At 41.8% G+C, this 22,113-nt stretch overlaps 2 protein-coding genes across 4 annotated transcripts in view; both read left to right on the top strand.

The window, feature by feature from the left end:
* The first annotated feature begins 3,192 nt into the window (after positions 1-3,192).
* On the top strand, positions 3,193-13,829 carry tbca (tubulin cofactor a). 2 transcript variants are annotated; one of them, XR_002273666.1, is made up of 5 exons: positions 3,193-3,410; positions 8,446-8,551; positions 11,703-11,789; positions 12,838-13,062; positions 13,213-13,296. XR_002273666.1 is itself a non-coding variant. In XM_020586464.1 (4 exons), exons 1-4 carry the CDS (start codon positions 3,358-3,360, stop codon positions 13,291-13,293), a joined length of 327 nt encoding a protein of 108 aa, XP_020442120.1. In that variant the 5' UTR covers positions 3,200-3,357; the 3' UTR covers positions 13,294-13,829. The 2 variants fall into 2 exon arrangements, 1 of the variants encoding a protein (XP_020442120.1); XM_020586464.1 differs by lacking the exon at positions 12,838-13,062 and having other exon boundaries at positions 3,200-3,410; positions 13,213-13,829.
* Positions 13,830-16,482: 2,653 nt separating this feature from the next.
* The window catches only part of LOC109951792 (homeobox protein orthopedia B-like), an 8,413-nt gene continuing 2,782 nt past the window's right edge, over positions 16,483-22,113 (top strand). The window contains exons 1-3 of one of the 2 annotated variants that reach the window (XM_020586476.1): positions 16,483-18,781; positions 19,254-19,663; positions 22,064-22,113. The exon at positions 22,064-22,113 is cut by the window's right edge and continues 2,782 nt beyond it. In XM_020586476.1, the coding sequence (XP_020442132.1) occupies positions 18,706-18,781; positions 19,254-19,663; positions 22,064-22,113 (536 nt within the window). In that variant the 5' untranslated portion in view covers positions 16,483-18,705. The remainder of the gene's footprint in view (positions 18,782-19,253; positions 19,664-22,063) is intronic. The other variant, XM_020586477.1, reaches the window with a different exon arrangement.

Here is a 22,113-nt window from a genome sequence, read left to right as displayed (position 1 = left end):
CCCCGACACACACACACACACACACACACACGCGCGCGCACACACCCTTTCCTATACACGTATCCTGACCTTAACCCCTGACCTCCCTCTAACCTTAAACCATGTTGCCACCCTAAAAGTCAGTGTCTTCCTTGTGGGGACCAGCCTCTAGAAAGCCGAGTCCCCACAATGTGAGTGTGTTAACAGGTTTCGGACCCCATAATATAAGAAATACAAAGGCACAAACACACACTGTTACGCACACACACACGCGCAGATGCTTTACGCTATTTCTGATGGAGGAAACTGTCAAATTGAATTGGTATCTGATTTTTAGCAAAGACGCACACACAAACTCATGCGTGCTGACAAACAACACAGATAGACTACAAGTGCACATAGAGACGCACGCGCACGCACAGGCACGGCAACGCATTATAACTCCAAAGTCATCCAGTTTGCTCTAATCATCACAATTACTCGTGAATTATCACCGGACTCTGACAGACGTTCCTTGTAACTCTCTTTTATTTCCACCCCGCGCTAATCAGCGGCTCTCATTACAAACGCTGATTAAACTGCAAATTACCCAGCAGCGGCCCCGTCCGCGCTTACCAGTGCCTCGCTCAATATCAATTAAGTCTAGCAGCCCGTCTGTAGTCTCCCGGCGCTTCCAAATGCTTGATAGTGCCACTTATTAGTTTGGAAAACTCGGAAAATACCAATAATCAACGGCCATGATGCTGCGGGGAAAGAGCCCAGGGTTTTCCCAACACTCAGATGCTGCTGCAGGCCTGGAGTCCACTCGCACACACAAACCTCCATGTGGAGAAAGAAGCATATATTAGACGAACTCATGTCTTTAGCGTTGGAGTAAACTGTTTAAATAATGACTGGCATTAATGCGCGACACGTCTCAAATCTAACATCATTAGATCGTTTCAGTTACAGAGAGAATTAACTGGTTTCTACCCTCTTATGTTAACCTATTTAGTCTTGGTGTAATCTAAATTAATAGCAGCTCGTTACAATTATTAAGGCGAAATCCTGCTATTGGTCTTATTGTACCAGTGGATCTGGAGAGTTTGAACTGGGAAACATCTGCACTTTGGGGGGAGGACGTGGATTACATTCAAGCAGCAATACATCAATATATAATATTCCATAGTAATACCAAATAATGATCAGCTAAATGTATTTAAAGTGAACATTCATTAAGATTGGTTCAGTCTTCTGTTATTGTACAAGATATTTCTGATCACAGTATTATTTGTCCTGCTGCATTACTAGGCAGTATTTAATCAGTAGCAGTAGATTCAGCTGTTTTTCAGTTATAAATGCTTTGCATGTTTTGTAGTTTAATCTGTAACTGTGATTAATATTTACTGGAATATTTTTATGAATGCATTATTGATTTTCTGTGCAAAATGTTCATCTGTAATGTAGGCATACTTAATCAATGGCTAATTCTATTTTGTGTTTTCAAAGATGTATTTAATTTTAGTGCTAACTGATTTTAAGTCTGCATAATAGTAAAATCAGACAAGTTGTCACTTAACTCAAGTTATTTATGATCCTGTTTCACATGGATAAAAGTGGAAACCAATTGTTTCCTATGGTGGGAAAACAATGAAGGCACGTGGTCAGATACTGTTTAAGGGGGCCAAAACATAGAAATGCATGTACAGTCCTTCTTCTACAGCTTGAAGACACATAACATATAAATATGGTTATTTTAACCCTCCAAAATATGGCTTGTTTTGATATTCGTGCAAAAATGTAATATAAGAGTTATCACAATGTGTACACTATACATTCATTCATTTCAATACTTCATTTTTAGTTGAGCTGGAGGCTGATATGGGAAAACACTGAACAAAATGAGCCAGTCTGAATGCACTGATACTGTATTCAGGAATGAAGCACAAGCCCAACACTGATGACTGCTTTAATGCCCCCTACTCCACCTTTAACCTTTTCATTTTGACAGCTGGTAAATGACAACATGAGCACCACACAGTCACTGGATGCCAAGAATGTTTCAAATTATATGACAAAACATAACAATGAGTATATGTTTAACACAGTTTGGATGGGTTTTATTGCGAATGCTACAAGAAAGTGTTTTTATTATATGAGAAACATTTCCTCCTTATAGACAAACTTACTTCCCTCCACCCTTGACTTGAAAATGTATTGTAGGCTATGTTGGTATGATCCATTCTGACGAGCAGGTAAGACCTTTAAGTTGTGTTTTTAACATTGTGTTGTCATAGAAAAGCCTTGTTAAAGCTGTTGTGCAAAAATATATTTGAGCAACCTAAACTTTTAATGGTATTGGAAAGGTGAAGGCTGATTACAATAAAATATATATTTTTGACACAAAAAGCTTTGAATAATAATATAAAATAGATTCTTTTTTCATAGATCAGACAAATCAATATCAGATGCACAAAGATTCAAATGAAATTGAATGTGCTGTCTTTGTAACACAGCCATGTCAATTGTTTAGCTTAAGTGATAAACTGTGTAAACAAAGAAAGGGGCTTATTCTGAGGCCCATATAACCTTAACTAACATAGTGTCAAATATTAGTCTGTATATAGAGTTTAATGCTTGTTGAAACTAAATGTGAAAGGACAAGTTAATGCAAAAATAGATCAATAACAGTTAGATATAACCACTCAATTCAAGTATAAGTGCACCCCCCACAAGTTTCTAATTTCTAGAGCTTGATGAAAGACCATCATCTGGAAAGCTGATCTGTGTGGATACCTGAGTATCTGCATGTATTTCATATCCCATGTTTTCTTAATGATCCAAGATTGGCAAGCAGCTGCTGCAATTGTATTTAAAATAGTCATTATTTAAATTGCCTATTATATGGACATTTGTCAGCTAAGTACCAATGTGCATAAAGGTAGGAGACACACTTTAATCAACCAATAGATATAGACAAACGGATGGACAGATTTTGACTAACTTTATTATATCTGAGGGAAATATTTTGCAGCCAGGTGCAGGCCTAATAAATATGTGTAAAATATATGGACAGAGCAGACTCAAACCATTTTCTATCTATCTATCTATCTATCTATCTATCTATCTATCTATCTATCTATCTATCTATCTATCATCAGGGTATTTTAGAAGTATTTCTTTTCTGGATATTCTTTCACCACTGTATAAAAGTAGCTAATTGCAAGACAACCCTACTGAGTCTGTCCCTCTGATCAAAACACTCGATAATCTACATCAAAAGATCGATTTATCTGCGATCAGCTGGTCTTCCCTGACTTCCACTTCCACTTCCACTTGCACTTGCACACACCGCTGACGCATTACACTACAACCGGGTAACAATCATTATCTTTAGCCATGGCGGATCCTAGAATACGGCAAATTAGGATTAAAACTGGCATCGTTAAAAGGTAAGGATGGTTTTACCCCCAGTTATAGAATGTACTTGGGTTAGGATAAGGATAGCGAGCTAATTAGCTTAGCCGGAGAGAGACGCCAGCTCCACATTAAACCAAGCCGCAAATTGACTGTGTTTGTTCCAAGGGTTTCAACTTTACAGTGGTGATTTAGCGCGGCCTGTGGGCATCGACTAGATGGTTAAGCAGCTTCTTTTGTTTGCAGTAGCTTCATTTCATTGTTGTTTGACAGCACCCAGCTACAGCCTCTGGTGTAATAGTACAAGCTCACCGTAGAAACCTGTGTTACACTTTAATAATAATATGTAAAATGTTATCGTGCAGAAACAGCTAAAGTTGGCCGACTAATGCTAGCTGTTAGCTAGTTAGCTAGCAGTGATAATGACGCTGCAACTGTCGTGTACGCTGATGGTAGACAACGGCAAACAATAACACAACGTTACACCTTTATTGTATTTTATGTACTTAAGTAGTTGTTAATACAACATATCTCATAAGTAGCTGCAGAGACACCTATACTGTTTAACTACTTTATATTTCACTTGTATTATGTGGCATTCATGTGGACGGCAAAGTAAGAATTTCATTGTACAGGGAAACGCGTTCCCTAACTGCGTATATGACAAATAAACCCTTTGACCTTTGACTAATAACTGCCTGATCTTGGCTAATGTGAAGCAAACTAACGATACGCTGCCGTTTTAACACGGCAGGGGATTAACTGGTTCGGTTTTTATTTCTATATTACAAGACTTTCTCCCCCCCCCAGTGTAAATTGATGTTGGCATTTGTGGGCATGTAAGAGTTACTGCGCCATGCTAGTATGGCCTAGGTGGTAGATCCTCACATGTGGGACAGTATCAAGTACTGAGTTTGTACAGTATTGTGTAAAAGGGTAAGGTACAAAAAGTAAAGTGGAGATGTTTCAAAAGTAATTCTGTTTACTGTTGAGACTATTCTGAACTTCATTATATCCTATTGAAATGTGTTTATAATATTTCTCTTCATGTTTGGAAATGGGGACAATAGAGCATTATAAAAACCCCTCTACATAAAGTACAGTTCACTTCAGCACAACAGCAAACTAAAATTAAACATACATTTAAATTAATACTGTGTCAATCAAGGTAAACTTTATCCTTTTAAAAGTAGAATTGATGGCTGAGCTTTTGTATTAGATTTTGCAGATTTGATTTATTTCCCAAAAATAAATAATTGTGTTTGATGTTAATTACATAGGCATATCTCACTTTTAATATGTTGATGGGCTGATGCATTGGACCAAACATGTTTCTCTACACATAAACATTTGGACTCCTGCAAAAATGTGCCAGGTGACACATATTATGTTTTTGTGTCACATGGCAAAACAAAAACAAACCGACAAAACAAAAACAGCACATGACACAAATGTGTTATTTTGCATTACACTGCAAATTCTGCAGGAGACCAAGCAGGTGTTTCTGTGGACAGGAAGCATGGAGCCTGTGAAGACAGAACCCTGACCACTGGCAGTGGCGCTGTGCTTGACATTTGAACAAAGCAAATGTCTATGTGGAAAAGAAATAGCATTGCATTGGAAACAGCTAAAAATTATATTTTTTCTGGACCATACTGTGTTGTTTTTGGAATCTGAATGGTTGGAAGAGTGGATGAGGATTTGGAAAATACCTTCACAGTTTGGGTGAGTGTTGTCAAATGACTGTCTGGGTTTACAAACATTCACCATGTACAGATATCTGGGGTTGTCAGGAGAGTTGGCTTTAGCTGGGGCTAGCTTTAGCCCAGTGTGTGCTCACTAATTCAAATAATTTTATGTTCAGTTCACTTTCTTTTTCCATAGTGGATGATGAATGTAGCCTGTGAATTTACCATCTTAAATCATTGTCTCTTGGAAAATGCTCCTCATGTATAACAGTTTAGTTTCTGCATTTGATTTGGGACCTATTAGTACTATAACTGGCACCCATTCTGAGCTTACCTCTAAATTTGTACAGCAGCTCAGAATGACCATGTTGGAATAGAAAATATTGTTGATTTTATGAGGTGTGTTGAGGTAATGGGATCAGCACAGTCGTGTATTTGATGGTCGATCTAATTCCCTCCTGTCAGTGGCGTTTGTGTAATGTGCTATTGATTGTGTTTTGATGAGGGTCACGTTACTAACAGGCTCCCTGATGTGGTAATGATGGAGGCTGGATTTCCCTCGGAGGGTAATGTCACAGCAGGAAAAACAACAGTGCACTAGTCCCAGTACTGTGTCCCCAGCTACTGTGCTGATGTTTTTGAGTTTACTATTTCACTCCCTCTATAGGCCAAAAAGTACTACCATGACATGAAGGCTTAATCAAGTTGTCGGGTTTATATGTACAGACTCTTCATACTTGCATATCCCTCCCATCCAGTCGTCCTTTCATGCCCCCTTCCTATTTTTCTTCCCTCTTGGCTTCCTCACACCCTCCTCCCTGCTCATATATTGGAGTTTTAGAGGAAACCTGCCTGCTCTTTTAGCCAGGCCTATTTCCTGTAGCTTTTGCACATTCCAGTCAGTGCCTTTCTGCCCTAGCGAGGCGGATGCCCTTAATAAAATTACAACAGTAATTTGCCTTTGTCATTCCGCTCCCAGCACAGACTACATTGTGGCTCAAAAATACAGTGCTAGAAGAGGCGGTCGAATGTGTGTATGTTGGCTGGCTCTAATTCCCTTTTTTCTATTTTCCAGAGAGCTGCCTTTTCCATTAAGCCAGAGGTGGCAGGTCTATTTAAAACCAGCCACGACCCCACCCCTCATTCATACAGTGCTCCAAGTCTGTGAGAAATAAGAAATTAACATCAGGACTGGAAGGGGAGGAATGGACATTTTGTTATTAGACTGTCCTTCAGTTTTATTCAAATTATTCCAGCTTCCTTCCTCCATCTTCCCCCCTGTGTTTGACTCCAAACAGGTGACATCACTCATTCTGCATCAGACGTTGCATATGGTGGCTGTTTAAAAGCTTCCTGATGGAGCTGTAGTTGAATGAGTGGTAATTGATGTAAAATTTGACAGAGTGCCGTTGGCTTCCTTGGCTAAGCAAGGAGCAGCGCAACACGGAGGGAAGGGTCTCCAGTAATTTGACTGATTAATGAAGGATCACTCAGTTACGCACACACAGTTGATTTTATGAAAAATGAAATTTGTGTTGTCATTCTGACAAGCAGGCGCCGACGGAAAAAGACTATTAGTTGAGAATCATTATCAATAGCGATATTTTCAAACTCCATTATCCCAATCAGGGTCGGAATCTGGTTAATAGATTTGGTTCCATTTGGCTCGTAATTGATAAATAATCAATTTATCAATGTACTCGAGACCATTTTCATTAACAATCAAGGAAAAGAGGCCCATTTACCACCTGACTTGGTCCAAATTAGGGACTAAATTGATGCTCAATTAATCTCTTAAAAAAGGACAAGTAATGTTGTGGGTGTATGTGTGAGGATAGAGGCGTCTGATGAGCAGGGTGAGATGGTGTGAACAGCAAAATCAAATGGTTGTGTTTGTTCGCTCCACACAGGAAAAAGTAGAGAAACACAAAGTTGGAACAAGACAGTTTGGGCTTGAAAACAAACAAATTGTCACCGATTTATGTGCAATTAAAATCAACATTTAGTTTTGCTTCATTTACAGAAGGATGATAAAAATGTTTCAGTGATGTTTTTTATGATACTGATCAAACTCCTTTAAAGAAAGTGTTGTTAGTACTGTGGTAATCATGTTGTTGTGAATTTGACACTGCAGGAAGCCTGTGTCGAATATTTTGGCATAAAGAAAATGATGAAATTAGGTCAGTAAGAGCCAGAGATTTCTCTGAATTCAGGGGTCACATGTATTAATACACAGCATGTAGGCAAACAGGTTAAATTTTAATATGATTGTGTTCTCACAGTCTGATGTTTTGGAACATGCTCATCATTACTAGTAGAATGTTATGTTAGATTTTAGATCATGAAATTAGTGCTGAAAGGACTAATCAGTTAGTTGATTCCTAGAAAATGAATCACCTGTAATTGTAATTTGTAAATCTTTAGGTTTTAAACTGTTTAAAAATATCATCTTGAATTTCTGGGAAATTGTGCAGTGCCTTTTCCACAGTTTTCTACAGCTGTCCCTGAAGCAGCATTTTCAGAGGTGGCACCTCTGATGTGTTGATTTGTCATGTTTTGTTTTGTTTAGTTTTTTTTAATCGGCACATATTTTTTGTTTTTCTGAACACAACAATTATATTTTTTCTGTACCTCAGTTTGACAGAGCTTCATAGTGAGTGTGAGCTTCTTGTTTAGCTGCCCAGACAAACAGCTGTACTGCTGTGGTACATTCTTATATCGTCCTGTCGCCACAGCTGTTTTCAGTGGAAAGTGCTTTAAAAAACCAGCACCTGCAGGCAGAAACCAGCTGGTGGAGCATGAAGCAGGTAAAGAGAGGAGGTGGTGGAGACCAAAAACAGAGCTAAAAAGCCAGTGTTAACTACCTTAAAAAAAAACATGTATTTGTCAGTTTTGTCTTAAATGTGTTTTATGACAGTTTGTTGTTTGAAGCAATCTGCAGATAGCTGATTTGAATTTTGTTCCATATGCAGTGTCTGATATCCAGCAGCTTCACTTTATTTGTATTTATTGTAGAAATGAAGATTTGTTCCAGATATGAAACATCTTTCATTCAAGGTCCTAATCTTAACCTCAGTAGATTTTAGGTCACGGTATACAAGTTGAGTTCCATAACAAAGCATGATTTCTTCTTGTGCCAGTACTGTGTGACACCTGGCAGCAGTGAGGTGGGATTATGTGTTTGGAAGTTGTTGAGGTGTGTGTCTTGCCATCATGGGGGAGATGATCTCATCCCTCAGTCAGAGAAACACTGGGGAGAACAAGAACAGATGGTCTAGTCTGTAAATGGTGACCATGACAGCCTGTATTTTTTGTCTGGGAGGCTGCACGTTTATGTTTCATGCCTGTGCACTGTCTTGTCCTCTTGTCCTGTTCTCTGCAGGCTGGCCAAAGAGAAGATCTCGTACATAACTGAGACAAAGCAGCAGGAGGAGAAGATCGAGCACCTGAAAGCAGAAGGAGGAGATGTCTACGTCATCAAGAAGCAGGTGTGTTTCTCCTCTCTGATTCTACACAACAGTAACAGGTCTTGATGTGAAAACTTTGCGTCATCCATTTATCACCAGCTGTTATGATCCTGTAGTGACTGAAGGGGTTTTTACTTCCCCATACTCAGGAAGTGAGTTGTATCCTGACGATTTGAGTATTTCATTTGGTGGGGTCAGTCCACGTCATAGTGAAGAATTAGGTTTTGAGAAAACCTTTGATGCTTTCATAAGTCGATGCAGATGCAAGAAGAGTTTGATAAGTACTGACACATGCTGGTCATTGAGTGTCCTGTGTCCTACTTTCTGTCCTCTCTCGCGGTGCCTGCAGCCTCCCACCATTAGCCTGTGCATCGGTGAATTGGGGTTTGAAAAGTTGTGTGACACATTATCAAATTAATAGCACGCTGAATAATGACTATCTTATAATGACTTGTTATATTTCTATGTTTTTTTTTATGCTTTTGGTTTTATAACCATTTCAAATTTAACCAAGAAACTGCAAAGAAAAACTAAAACAGTTTGTGTTTTCTGGGAGGAACAACCCCATTTCATACAGTATTTGTAGTCACTGGATGGAAATGTGTGAATCCCCCACTTTGGTCCAGTCACTGGATGGATTGTCAAGAATCTTTGTCCAGACATTTATGAGAAGGGATGGATCTTAATGATTTTGGTGTCCCCTGTTTTTTTTTTTTTTCTTTTTCTAATGCTACATGAGACATTGGTGGTAACACAACACATTAATGTCCCACTTTATTGATCCCTTTCCTTTTCATGTAGCAGCATCATCAGGTAAAAATGTCTCTGTCCAGTGGAGTGGAGCTATGAGACTTTACACTCCTCGCTCATGGAGCTGTTTCCCCGGTCTGCTCATTATCGCTCAGCGCTCAACTCGGATTGCATCCCGCTCCACTCAGATCACACCCACACACTCCAATAAAGGACAAAAAAAATCTGCATGTATTTCACTTTTAGCTTAAACCATATACTTAAACCTTGTGTCCCAAAAAAAAAAACTGAAGAACACCAACAACATTTTTTTTAAATATATATAAAAATGGTTTATTTATTACAGTTAGGCCTGTGTAACAAGGAATATAACACAGAATGTCATAAAATTAAATGATTCAATGGGCCTAATTAAATAAATATATACAGTACACCTGTATGACCTTTCAGCTTCCTTTTAAAGTACTTTAGGAACTCTGTTATTGAGCTTGTAGCAACCGATTTTTGATTGAAAAGTGTTGGATGACTGCAAGACAGATTCTGGGTCTGGTTTGGTCATGCTTCAGGCTCATGGTGTGAGGAGTACTGAAGCAAAATTGTGGCGGGACATAGGATGACGCTCCCTCCTTTTTAAAAAAGCTGCTCGGTGCTCTGTCCAAAATCCGCCCTCTCACACGCTCTGCTGCTATGAGCATTTAGCTCATAGCACATCTTCACAGGACATGGCTGTAGATGTGTTCACCTTTGTTCTCTGTGGTTGTAGGGTGACGGACAGTTCTCTGAAACCAACCAGACATTTGTTTATTTGTAGCCATAAAGATTTGCAGGGCGCGGATGCTACTTTAACGCTCTCAGCATAATCGGCACAGTGGTTTGTGTGGCATCTCCCCTGTGGGTGTGTGTGTGTGCACAATGTTTGTGACAGTCGGTACACACTTGCATAAGCCACGCTTTCGTCTCCAAGGCTGCAGAGGAAACCATTTTTGCTAAAACTTCTATAGTGACTATTCCCACTGTGTACTGTACCTCGGTTGTTTTTGCTGATAACCTGTGTTGCTTCAGCCTTCTTGTCTTTATAAGCAAGTTCTGTTATTCTGTAATTCAGCTGTAGGTGAGTTTGAAGGAGACCGAGGAACTTACTAGGTAATCATCAGGAGGTTCTTCTACACTGCATGGCTGCAGACCACCCTGTTTTCAAGTTTCACCAGGCTCAAGCTGGGTCCACCTGTCTGCAGAAGCCGGAGCATGAACGATGCAATGACCCTTAGGTGTATCTCCAAAGAGAGAGAAACACACTAGAACCCAGTATCACTGATAATAAATGCACCGTTTCCCAAAAAAGCTGCATATATGGACAGTGGGCATGGTCCACCAGTCTTCTCAGCAAGAGTACCAGGTCTCAGTTAATACAGGTTTCAGCTCCACACAATTCAGACAGGGAGGCACTGCAGTGCAGACACCACATCTGATTATATTTACTGGTAACATTAAAATTCTGTGTGTGTCTTGTTTGTTCATTCAAAGCGCAGTGGCTCAGGCTCAGGCTTGGCTGGTGTTAAATGGGGAGATTGGGAGGCCAGATGGATTATGGTTGGAGATGAGGTCTGTGGCAGGATGGATTAGAGGTTTTTATTTTAATGGAATCAATACGCTGTAAGTGTCATCTTTCTCCAGCGCTGATGGGATCATTCCACTGCTCCGTGAGGGCACCGTGACTTTTCTCTGTCTCAGCACTCCTGGCTCACCTTGTCACATCGAGATGGAAACCAGCTCCACTAGTTGTCTGCATCTAAGTGTATCAGCTGCCTGTGTACAAGTTCATCTGCGTGCCTGTTGGTGTGCACTGCTGTGCGATGTTGATGCGTGTCGCTGCGTCCATGTTTTGACTTTCCAGCTCGACAAAGGGCTAGGTGAGGAAGCAGCTGTCATGAGTGAGTGTATCTGACAGCGTTAGCCAGCTCTTCTCTGCTCTTTAGGGTGCCTGCTGGGGGAATTCCACATTAGCCACGGCTGTGAAGGTTCCTCAGGCTGGAACACAGTTTCCCTCCAGGCGTAGTAATACCTCTTTACGCCTGATCTCAGTGCCCTCGGCTCAGGGTTCCTTCATTCATCCAGGTGTGCAGTCAGATGGCGGTGGTCCCCCGCTGCCCGACTCCCTGTCCGATCAATAACTCAATAACATTTTTCATACTGCTGGCTTGTAGGGAGATGTTAACCACAGCAGAGTGTATGTGGGACACCCCGCACGTCGTCGTCCGCGGTGAAATGCTCTGAATGACTATGCACAGTATCTGGCTGTTTAAATTAATGTTCCAGTGTTGGAAAATACTTGTTCAATATTGTGTTGATTCTTGTTAAGGTAATGAAAAATGGTAACACAGCAGTGGCTGATTTAATTAAGGTGGCACTGATGTGGTTTCAGATGGAGGTTTTGCAAGAGTGCAGGATGATGATCCCTGACTGCCACCGGCGTCTCGCTGTGGCGCACGCAGATCTGCTTCAGTTATTGGTGAGTAACACCTGAAGTCTCCACAAAGTGGAAGCGTTGAAACTGTTGATCCATTTATTCTGTTGCTGTTACTAATTTATGGTCTTATTGAAAAATTGCAAAGTGCCAATGTTTTGCAAGTCTACCCAAAACTTTAGCCCATGTATCACACAACATGGTCTACTCTTCATCCTCACACAGCGCATGTTGGGGTCCTGTTTCTTTCTGTATTGGATAGGAAGCAGCTCCAAGTCAGCTTTGAAGCCCTTTCGACTGATTAAAACCTTACAGACAGCAGTAACAGAAATTACAGAAAAGTAAATATTTTTTCCAAGTAAACAAGTATTTATGAGTCATATCTGGCCCCTGGGAGCAGGAAACAAAACAAACTGTCAGAGGCTGGCCCCTGGGAGCAGGAAACAAAACAGTCAGAGGCACCGCATGAGGCAACATCTGTTGGAAGAATGGTGTTCATCCCTCCAGGAGGGTTCAGGGACATGGACAGACAGTGCCAAGGTGGAGCTGCTCTGGTGGCACGTGGCGTCCCAGCACCTCACCGAGACTCTTTGTGATGGGTCGTCCTTTCACCACTTAATTTGTATTTAGCACTAAAATGTTAGCATACTAAGAGTGTGAGCATGTAAACATTAGGATGTTGGTGTGCTGACACACAGAGCCTTTATACTCGTAGTCACACTGACGAGTTGAGTCAGAATACATTATCTTTCTCTGTGTCGCCATTGTGGCACAAATCTCAGTCCTCGGTTAAATCCCACAGGCTGTATGAAGAAAAAAAAAGCTTTACTGTGAAGCGACTTACACCAGTAAACCATGTTTTGGTCTGTCTGTGCATCCACTGGGTGAGCTAAGCCCTTCAGGACGTAATGGTGAGAAGCAGTCGTACAGTAAGCACGTGTGTCTCCGTGTTTCCTTGGTTAATGCAGGGCACCAGTCGGGCAGCTGGTGGTGTGAGTCACAGGAGAACTGAGTGGTAAGCACAAGGAGCTACCTAGAATTAGCAACATGCCCCCTTCCCAGTCACTCACCCTCCCTTCTCTTCTTCCTTTAGACAGACAAGCGCATATGCACACGCTCATCACCGTTCATTAGCAGCGCTGTCACTGCGGTGACCACAGGAACTCGCACTCGCTTGATTAAAGGACACGAGCACCGTACAGTCACGTCATCCCTCGGCTCAACCTCTAGCTGCTAAATTTGGATCCTGGTAACATGATACTGAGTGAAATATGACCCCAGACAGGACGTTTTGACACTGAAGAGACATCCAAACAGGGTTTGTGTGTTTGTTTGTTTTGTTTTTTTACATTGATCGTTACAAAAAAAAGTAACGATTTTTGGAGTCTTCGGACGCCAGTTGTAATTTCTCATTGAGAGTGCAGGAGATGGTTGCGTTGAACCAATGTGTGTGTTTGTGTCTTTTCAGGAAACAGAGGAGGATTTGGGCGAATCAGAGGAGTACAAAGAGGCTAGGAACGTATTGGACTCAGTGAAGCTTGAAGGATGATTCCTGATCTGTTTCTGTTCTCACTGTGAGATTCACTCGCTACTAGTCCATTCCTTTTGTCAGGCCTTGTTTGGAACCGTGGCAGCAAACTGAATCCATTCAAATCTCTGCTCTTGATGTAATTATTTCTCCTGTTGACTGTTAACGTGTCAGCACATTCGTTCATGCTTCACCTGTGTGTAAAATCCACAAGAATGCGATAGAACGTTCACTTCATTTACAGTAGAGGAGTGGAGGGTTTTTCCTCAATTCATTTGTCATACTGATGCACGGTTTGGACTTCATAGACAGGTGTCTTTTCTGTAGTTGTAACCATTTTAATGTTGTGGGTCCACTGTTCATTTTACATTGGAGGGCTTTACACGCTTCACCAGTGTAAAACACAAGACCACTGTAGAAGAAGTTCTACAGCTTAAAGTGACCATTTAGAAAAATGCATTTCATTGTGCTTTCCTTTTGTATGTGAAGCTCGCACAACCTTAAATGGCTTTAACCCTTGAAGATGATGCAGCCCTGAATAAATGGTCTTATCCTTGTATAGCGCCTTTCTATCTTTTACAACACACTCAAAGAGCTTTCACATTATTCGGCCATTCACCCATTCGCACTCCCAAGCACTCACGCATTCACACACTGGTGACATCACCGGGAGCAACTGGGGGGTTCAGTGTCTTGCTCAAGGACACCTCGACATGTTGACTGGACAAGCCGGGAATCGAACTGCTAATCCTCCGGTTAGGAAACGACCCGCTCTACCTCCTGAGCCACAGCCGCCCCCTAATACTGACTGACAAGTGCTTTAATTACCCGTCATTTACACTTTCTATTAATAAGTTAATTATTCTTTTGAGTAATCGATTATTTATTTAGTTTGTAAAAACAAGTTGGAAAATAAAGACAAGAACACAGTTTACAATGTTGTAAAACAGCTGTGAGGCAACAAAGTGTCACAGTTGAGCTGAAACCTGTGAATCTGACATTTCTGGCTTGAAACTGGATTAAAACACTTGATTATCACATTTGGTTGAGATTATTCTGTTTGGATGGACTTGTGGATTAAACAGGTAACCATTTTGACACCAACACTGCCGGTGTTCCTGTTGACAGCAGTGGAACACCTTGTGTGTTGATGCCTACAAGAAAGAGGACACCTCCTACACCCAGATGTTGTTCTGCAGCACATCTGTCATCCAAATGGCCTAAAATGAAGACACCTTGTATTAAGGCTGAGACAGTCCTTCCCAAAAAAGTAAAAGAGGTACCAATAAATGAACTGAATTGCCAGCCAGACAAATTAAGGTTACATTTGACTTGATCCTTATTTTACAGATTTCGATAATTATCGGGATCACCCCAAAGTCTCATTACCGCCCTAATGAGGCGCTGCTGCTCCGTGACATCCACCCCGCTCCGTCTCGTTAAGGAAATCGCTCCTCAATGCAGATTATTTTATTTGGAGGTATAATTATATTTCTGTCGGATAAATCACGGCCTAATCGAGTCCGTGCAGAGGGCAGCGGCGCTAATTGAGGCATGAGATGCAGCGGCGGGGCGCCACAGCTGCATGTGACCAGAGGAGCCGCGCAGGCTGCTGCTGTCTCCACATGTCCTCACATCCTGTACCCGAGGAAAACCATGTCACAGAGCTCCTCCAGCAGCCCGGTACCAAGGATGTCTCTTACATTAGGCTCCAGTACAAGGCAGCAGGGCGGCCCGTGGAAATGCACAGGTAGAGTTTTACTGCTGTCGGTTTAAGTTGAAGTTGGTGTGTAACAATTCATGTACTGACGGATAATTTAAATGACCTAAAATAGGCTACTTATTGTTTTATACATTGCTCTTTATATAAAATCTTATTCTGAAACGTTCAGCACAATAAAACGGAATAAATCAACCGCATGTACCTGGATCGTGAACGAACACTACTCGATCCAGAATTAATACAGTGGGACTATTCCTGAGCAGCATCCAGTGCTTTACTGTTCACTTCTTAAAGGTAAAACTGCTTCGACCTCTTCGCTTCTCACATCACACGCCATTTTCAGTCTAATAATGACAGAATAATGGGAGGACAAAGCAGAAAGTGGCTACACAGGCCTGCATTTACATGAACCTGAGTATTTTTAGTTTTCTTTTATACTTCTGCTCCAGTGTTTCAGGGAGAAATGTTGTGCTCGTTACTCCACTGCATCTAATTGACAGTTTAAGTTCTACACTTAAAATAAACACACGGAATTAATTCACACAAAATGGGCTAAATTAGCTCTTTAACACCGCACAGTCAAAGCTCCCACTTCACTATCATTTGCATATAATAGACGATTTCAGTTTGTCAGATTTTGAGTGCAGAACTTACAGAGGAGTATTTAAGTAAACAGAATATGGACCAACCAATTCATTGTACTTTCGGGTTTATGAGTCTTAAAACAGGCTATTACTGCGGGGAATGTCGACCACTGGAGTCCTGGTGCTGGTGAAGCGGTGCAATAAGAGCCTGGCGGTACCGTGAAGGCTCCTGTGCCTCTGAACTGGCCCGGGTCAAACTGGTGCCGCTGGTCGGACGCAGCGCAGGCGGCTGTCGCTTCTGTCTGGAACTTTTTACTCCAAGAATCTCATTTGTTAAACTCGGGGCTTGTGCAGATGGAGGATCGATTGTTTTCTCCTCAGAAATCTCTAATTGAGTGAATGTAGGCTGCAAAGGTCAGAGACTCACCCGGGCCTGGTGGCTGAGAGCCTGTAGGCTGATGTGAGCAGGAGGTCACATTCGTGCTGTGTCCATCGGCTACAGCTGCAGCTCCAGTACACATTTACCGAGGCCCCCCTTTTCACTTTTATTAAGAGTCAATCCTCGTTTCCAGCCCGTGAAGATGTTTACTTTCCACACAGATACACTGCATTTACTTGCAGGAGCGAATTTGTTTGTATCTTAATCATATTGACGTGATCGTGATCTGCAGGACAGGACCAATGCAGCAAACTGCTTTGGTCCTTGTTTACCCTAAACACAGCCTGGTCAGCAAAACCACGAGCTTTAGCACAAACACACACAGCTGTTAACGCCGGCAGATGTTTTGAATTCATTTAATTAAATATATTGCATGTATTAGGAATAGTAACTTCCAGGGAGAGGACTTTATCAAACAGCCAGTCATATGAACAACAGTCACCCTAATATGAATAATAATAATAATAATAAATAGTGTACAATGCATTCGATAGCCTACAGTTTTATTGTGTAAAAAGAACCTAAAATGTGTTTACTGAAGTTCACTGAATGGTCAGTGCCCACCCTGTCTGGGGCAATCACAAAACACCTGCCAATAAACCAACAAAGGCATAATACATTTCTTCACAAATAATAAAAAAGAAAACCAACCTTTTTCGACTTAGAAATATTAAACACAACGTAGAAACGACAGACAATGTTCGTTTTGCCGCTTTTAGGACCTTCTGTAGCACAGATCCCTCATGCGTTCTGACATCTCATCATCTCCTCTCTCGTAGTTTGGGTTAAATGTGACCTGAATCTCCGAGAGGAGTCATTCACTTCTGTTTGCACAGCTATAAAAGCTCTGGGCTATTGAAAAGTCATAAAACGAAGGGCGCAATCCATCATCCAGCGATGTGATGATTTTAAATTATCCTCCGGGCTCCGGGGCGCCAGGAAAAGCTGTATAAAACACAGAAACAGTGAAAATACTCTGACTTTTGTAGCATTTTTAATTCTAATAACACACAATTGTCTAATTCTGGAAATACACAGCTCTCTAACACATATGATCTGCTAATCTCTGCCTAAAAGCCCCTAAAGTCCACCTCAAGCCCTTCTAAAAGATTTTGAGCCTTGGTAAAAGAGAGGATAAGAAATATCTCCAGTTGCGCATCTTCTTCTTTTCCTCCCTTGAAAAAAGACGCAGACTTTAGCGCAGACACGAAGTCTCCTCCATATCCCGATGCGTCCGGGACAGACTCCCGCACACGACTCCACTACATCCATCCCTCCCTGTCTGGCGGTCGTGCCACCAGATTGCAGACAAATAAAAGATGAGCAGAGGTAATTGAAGCCCGGAAAACTGAAGAAAAGAACCCAGACGAGCCGCGGGTTCACGCTCGGACGCCTCCTTTGTGCCACCTTTTCAGCGCATAATAAATAAACCTGCTCTCTCAAAACGTCCCGACATCTGTCTAAACCATGTCTGAATTTTTTTTGTCCTTAAATATTTGCCAGACTGGTGTGTGTGTGTGAGTGTGTGTGTGTGTGACAAAAGCTGTTGTGCTAATTGAGTCTAATGGTGGTTTATTCGGCGACGAGGGGAGCTGCTTGTGGGATGATTTTTAAGAACATTTTCTTGTCTCGTTGAAAACAAATGACCTTAATTTAGACAAATTGTGGAATAAACCCGTCCTCCACGTGTTCTAAACATGATGGTGTGTTTATTCAGGTGTCAGGTTATTCACAGCCTTCTGGGTGTGTTAAGTGCGTCCCTTTATCAAAGCCGAGCTTTCACTGCTCCTGTTAAACTCCCTCCTCTTTCCGCCGAATTAATTTGCTCACACATCATTTACACCAAGTCCCTCCCTTCTTGACAGTTGAGCCTAAATAGTAGTAAATTACCATTAATTCGTGCCGATTCCACTCTGATATTTGCCACAAAGCCGTATAGATTTGGCACTAATTACACAAAAGCCTAATGGCCTTGAAAACGAGCCGGTTAGAATCAGACAAACTTTGTTGTTTGGTTGACTGGGAAATCAAAGAGGTTCATTTGGACTCCGAGAGGCTTTTATTGTCGTAAAGAGGTGGAGAATATCATCACTGAAAAAGTAGTAGTAAGAAGAAGAAAGGGCAACAACAACAACAATAATAATAATAATAAATAGTTTCACATTTGAGACTTAAGTTCAGTGTAGTGTCTGCTTCTGCAGCCACGGCTTCCTCATATGAATGACTCCAATTCTTGTCCGAGTGCACAACAGCATGCACAATTAAACAAATATTGTGTGTGATCCAACATTTCTTGAACGGGTCGAAGCCCTCACACAGATATTAAATCAGGTTATTTTATTGGATGTAATTTGGAGGAGAAATCAAAGCCAATTACAGGAATGAGGAGGAATGAACTTGTGGATGCGGGAGGATGGAGGGCTGGGGGGGCTGGGGGGCTGCTGGGCTCTCGGGCTAAAGCTGACATACCTCAGGCTTCAGCTCTGATTGGTCCTCGTTTGGAGAAGCTCATGGGTTCATTCCGCTGTTAAGCGCCTCCCCATTTCTCTAAACTACATTATAATGCAACGAACCTCCCTTTTAACCACAAACCGAATTTGCTTTCATTTAGGCTATATATATTTCTTAAATAGGTTAAAGTCGTAGAGATTTTTTTGGAATAGCATTTCGCCCTGGAGCGGTGCGCAATGCTATCTCATGCCGACCTCCTGGATGCTCGCCTCGGTGAGTTATCATCACCAAACTCCGGTCTTCAACTCTACTGTAAGCTGCAGGCACTTCTCATCTTAAATCACGCTCAGAAAATTGTCAATTTACTTCTTGTAGTATCTTAATGTGACTGAAGTGAGCTAAACTCGCTTAATTCATTGGAAAAGTAATTATTATTATTATATTACTGCATAATTGGATTTAACAATTTTCTAAGATATCGGTGGGATCGAATAGAATTAAGAGTATTTAAGGAGCAGGTTGTAATGTGCGTGCTGGAGCAGTCTGCCACAGAGCCGCACTCGGCGCTGTTTAATTTCTGCAATTGAGTTTTAAATGTGAACTAGTGCATGTATGGTTTTTCTCTCGTCATTGCAGCAGCATTATAATGTTCCAGCTTTTCTCCCCTTTGCTTGTACAGTACAGCCTATAGCTTGTGTGTTCAAGTCGTTGCCTAACATGTCCTTTTTCCTCCCAGAGGAAGTGGCTACTGTGCAAATCTCAGCAGCTGTGCTTGTCTGTGCAGGGATGAAGGATGCCGCGGCGGAGCTCCTGGGCCACAGGGAGGCTTTGAAGTGCAGGCTCGGCGCAGGGGGACCTGACCCGGGACACTCCGGGGAGCTCGGCCCGGGCCCGGACGGCGTGGAAGGGGCCACGATGCTCCCGGGTGATGATATCAGCAGCGGCGGAGGATCCAACCCCGTCCAGGTGAACAGCAAAGAGCAGGAGAAGCAGCAACAACAGCAGCAAACCAACTCTAACAACTCCAACCAGTCTGGAGGGCAGCAGACCCAGAAACAGAAGCGGCACCGGACCCGCTTCACTCCTGCGCAGCTCAACGAGCTGGAGAGGAGCTTCGCCAAAACGCACTACCCAGACATCTTCATGCGGGAGGAGCTGGCTCTGAGGATCGGCCTGACGGAGTCCAGAGTGCAGGTAGGGCGGCGGGAAGTGCACTTTGTGTCAGCAATGAGAGAAAACCCGACACAGTTCAGATACTTTTCCACATCAGGACAAAACGACTCAATCTGTGCAGTGTCACGTTTATAAGAACGAGACAAATTAAAATTTCCCACTAAATCTCCAAAATAAAACAAAGTATTTACTAATAGAAAACCTGCAGCATTGATGCTGTGTGTACAATTTGTATTTGCATCCAGTGAAGCTAAACGGCCCTGACACGCTCCTCTTGATTCTATATTTAGTGAATTTATTAGGATCATTTATGGCATTACATGAAATCACTTTGAATCCATCGGACAGGTCTAATTTACTTTAGTAAAACAGTTTTCAAAAATATCTTTTCATATTTTTTCATGAATGTAAAATTAAAGTTTCTGATTTTTCCTGTCGGTGTTATGATTGTGGAATATTTTAGCAGAACCTGAAAATAAGTTTTAATTGTTGGTTAACATGATCACATGTAGACAGACGTTATTTATGTTACAAATTCACCAGAAACTATTTATTGTTTATCGTTTTACACTGAAATACTGATCTACAACAGGAAAACTAAGTCTTCTATTAATACACATCATAAATGTTTATTTGCGATTTATTTTGTTAAAGCCAATCTTTCACGTGACGTGGTGAAACAGGCGTCTTGGGTTAGTTTACTAGATACTGTTATATTAAATATTATAGGAATATACTAATTAATAGCCAACACTGAATAAGACTACAGCGCACAGGTTTCAGGCGTTCAAGCGCGTGTGTGTGGTGGGGGGACTTTACCCGGACTCGAATTATTATTACTGGTATTACTGGTATTACTGGCCTTAGTAGCTGCGGACTGACATCTCCTTGTTTTCCCAACACGTTATTTATTTCAGCCAAATCTTTTACAAGGTTTGGGGCTATTGCACACCAAGGAAGTAGGTCTATAGACCTAATGTTTGCAGATATAAAACGTATTTTACAAGATTTGACAGGGCCTGTGCGGGTTATTTCCGGTGGCTGTATAGTCCACATTGTGCCTGATGTAGACACCGTGTGTCCCGCTCGTGTCTGCAGGGATTCAGGCGATGATTACAGTTTTATTACACTCGTTTAATCGTCTGCGCTGATATTAACAGACCTGGATCAGCAGCGTTGACCAATATCGGTCTGCAGCTTGACTCCGTTTGACCCTGCTGCCTTTTATCCTCCACACAGTGAAGTGGCTCCAGCGACTTTCACTCTGCGCAAATTCAAATACTTCACTTTAAGGATTATAGCGTCACCGGCTTATTAACCATAGCAGTGGAAAATGCGCTTGCGTTGCCCACATGTGAAATAATAGCCTAATAATCATTATTATTATTATTGCACGGGTCAATTCCCATTCTACAGCTCTTCTATTTACATAAAATAAGAATTAGTGAAATGAAGCTCATCTGCCATCAGGACAGGGCCGGAATAAGAAGCAGGTCCAGGTTCCGTGTAGCACGGACCTGTCACCGCGCTCTGCGTCTTCATGCCAGACTCGCTGAGAGTGCACTCTGTCTTTTTAAACGCAATGAGAAATTGCATTTTCTTTCCTCTGAAGTGTAATGCATTTCAGGCTGGATTTCACGGCTGGCTACGCGAGGGGGGAGAGAGTGAGATTGTCCCGTTCTTATTACTGCGCCCCACTTTCTCACCCAAATCTTCACATTAATCATAGACGCCCGCGTACAACCAAACCAATAGAAGCTCAAGGACTCTGGGAATAAAGTCTGTTCGCCAGCGGGCTATTTGTCACAGTATTAACATTATCTTTAGCATCTGAGTGCCTGGTTTTCAGTGGCTGCTTCCAAAGCAGGGAAATCATTTGGGGTGAGATGATGTTATTAAATACGTGTGGGCCGATTTTGCACAAAATAAAACCGTAAATGCAATTTTACATTCTTTAACAAATAGTGATTGTCATGTTTTTTTATGGAGTTTATTGTCAAAATGAGATAAACTATCCCCTTATTCCAAAAATTCACCCTGAGAAGGCTACTGACATTCAAAATAAAGGTCTATTATGTGGTGTGACCACTGCTGAACGGTTTATTTATCCTTAACGATGAAGCTTTGCCTTATAACCAAAATTAGCGAATATACTGACCTGCAATTCCTTATTTTTCGTTCAATGGGAACGTTTACGCACAGGTCTGCACAACATGAATGGGTGGCACGTTGCTGTTCGTTCATAGCATCCTGCAAAAACATGATGTAACTGATTTATTGCTCCTTGTTGATGTTATCGTGATGATCACAGACCGATGTCATAACCTTTTATGTGCGCTTACAGCTCAGGTAACGTGGCCTGTCAGTGCACCAGCAGCCATTACATCTGCGCCTCCTCACTTATCATCTGTCTGCCTGCAGGTCTGGTTTCAGAACCGACGCGCCAAGTGGAAGAAGCGCAAGAAGACCAC

This window comes from Monopterus albus, unplaced genomic scaffold, assembly GCF_001952655.1.
Source record: "Monopterus albus unplaced genomic scaffold, M_albus_1.0 scaffold408.1, whole genome shotgun sequence".
NCBI classification, from domain to species: domain Eukaryota; kingdom Metazoa; phylum Chordata; class Actinopteri; order Synbranchiformes; family Synbranchidae; genus Monopterus; species Monopterus albus.
Note: the sequence above shows the minus strand (reverse complement) of the source record. Positions and strands in the feature narration are given on the sequence as shown.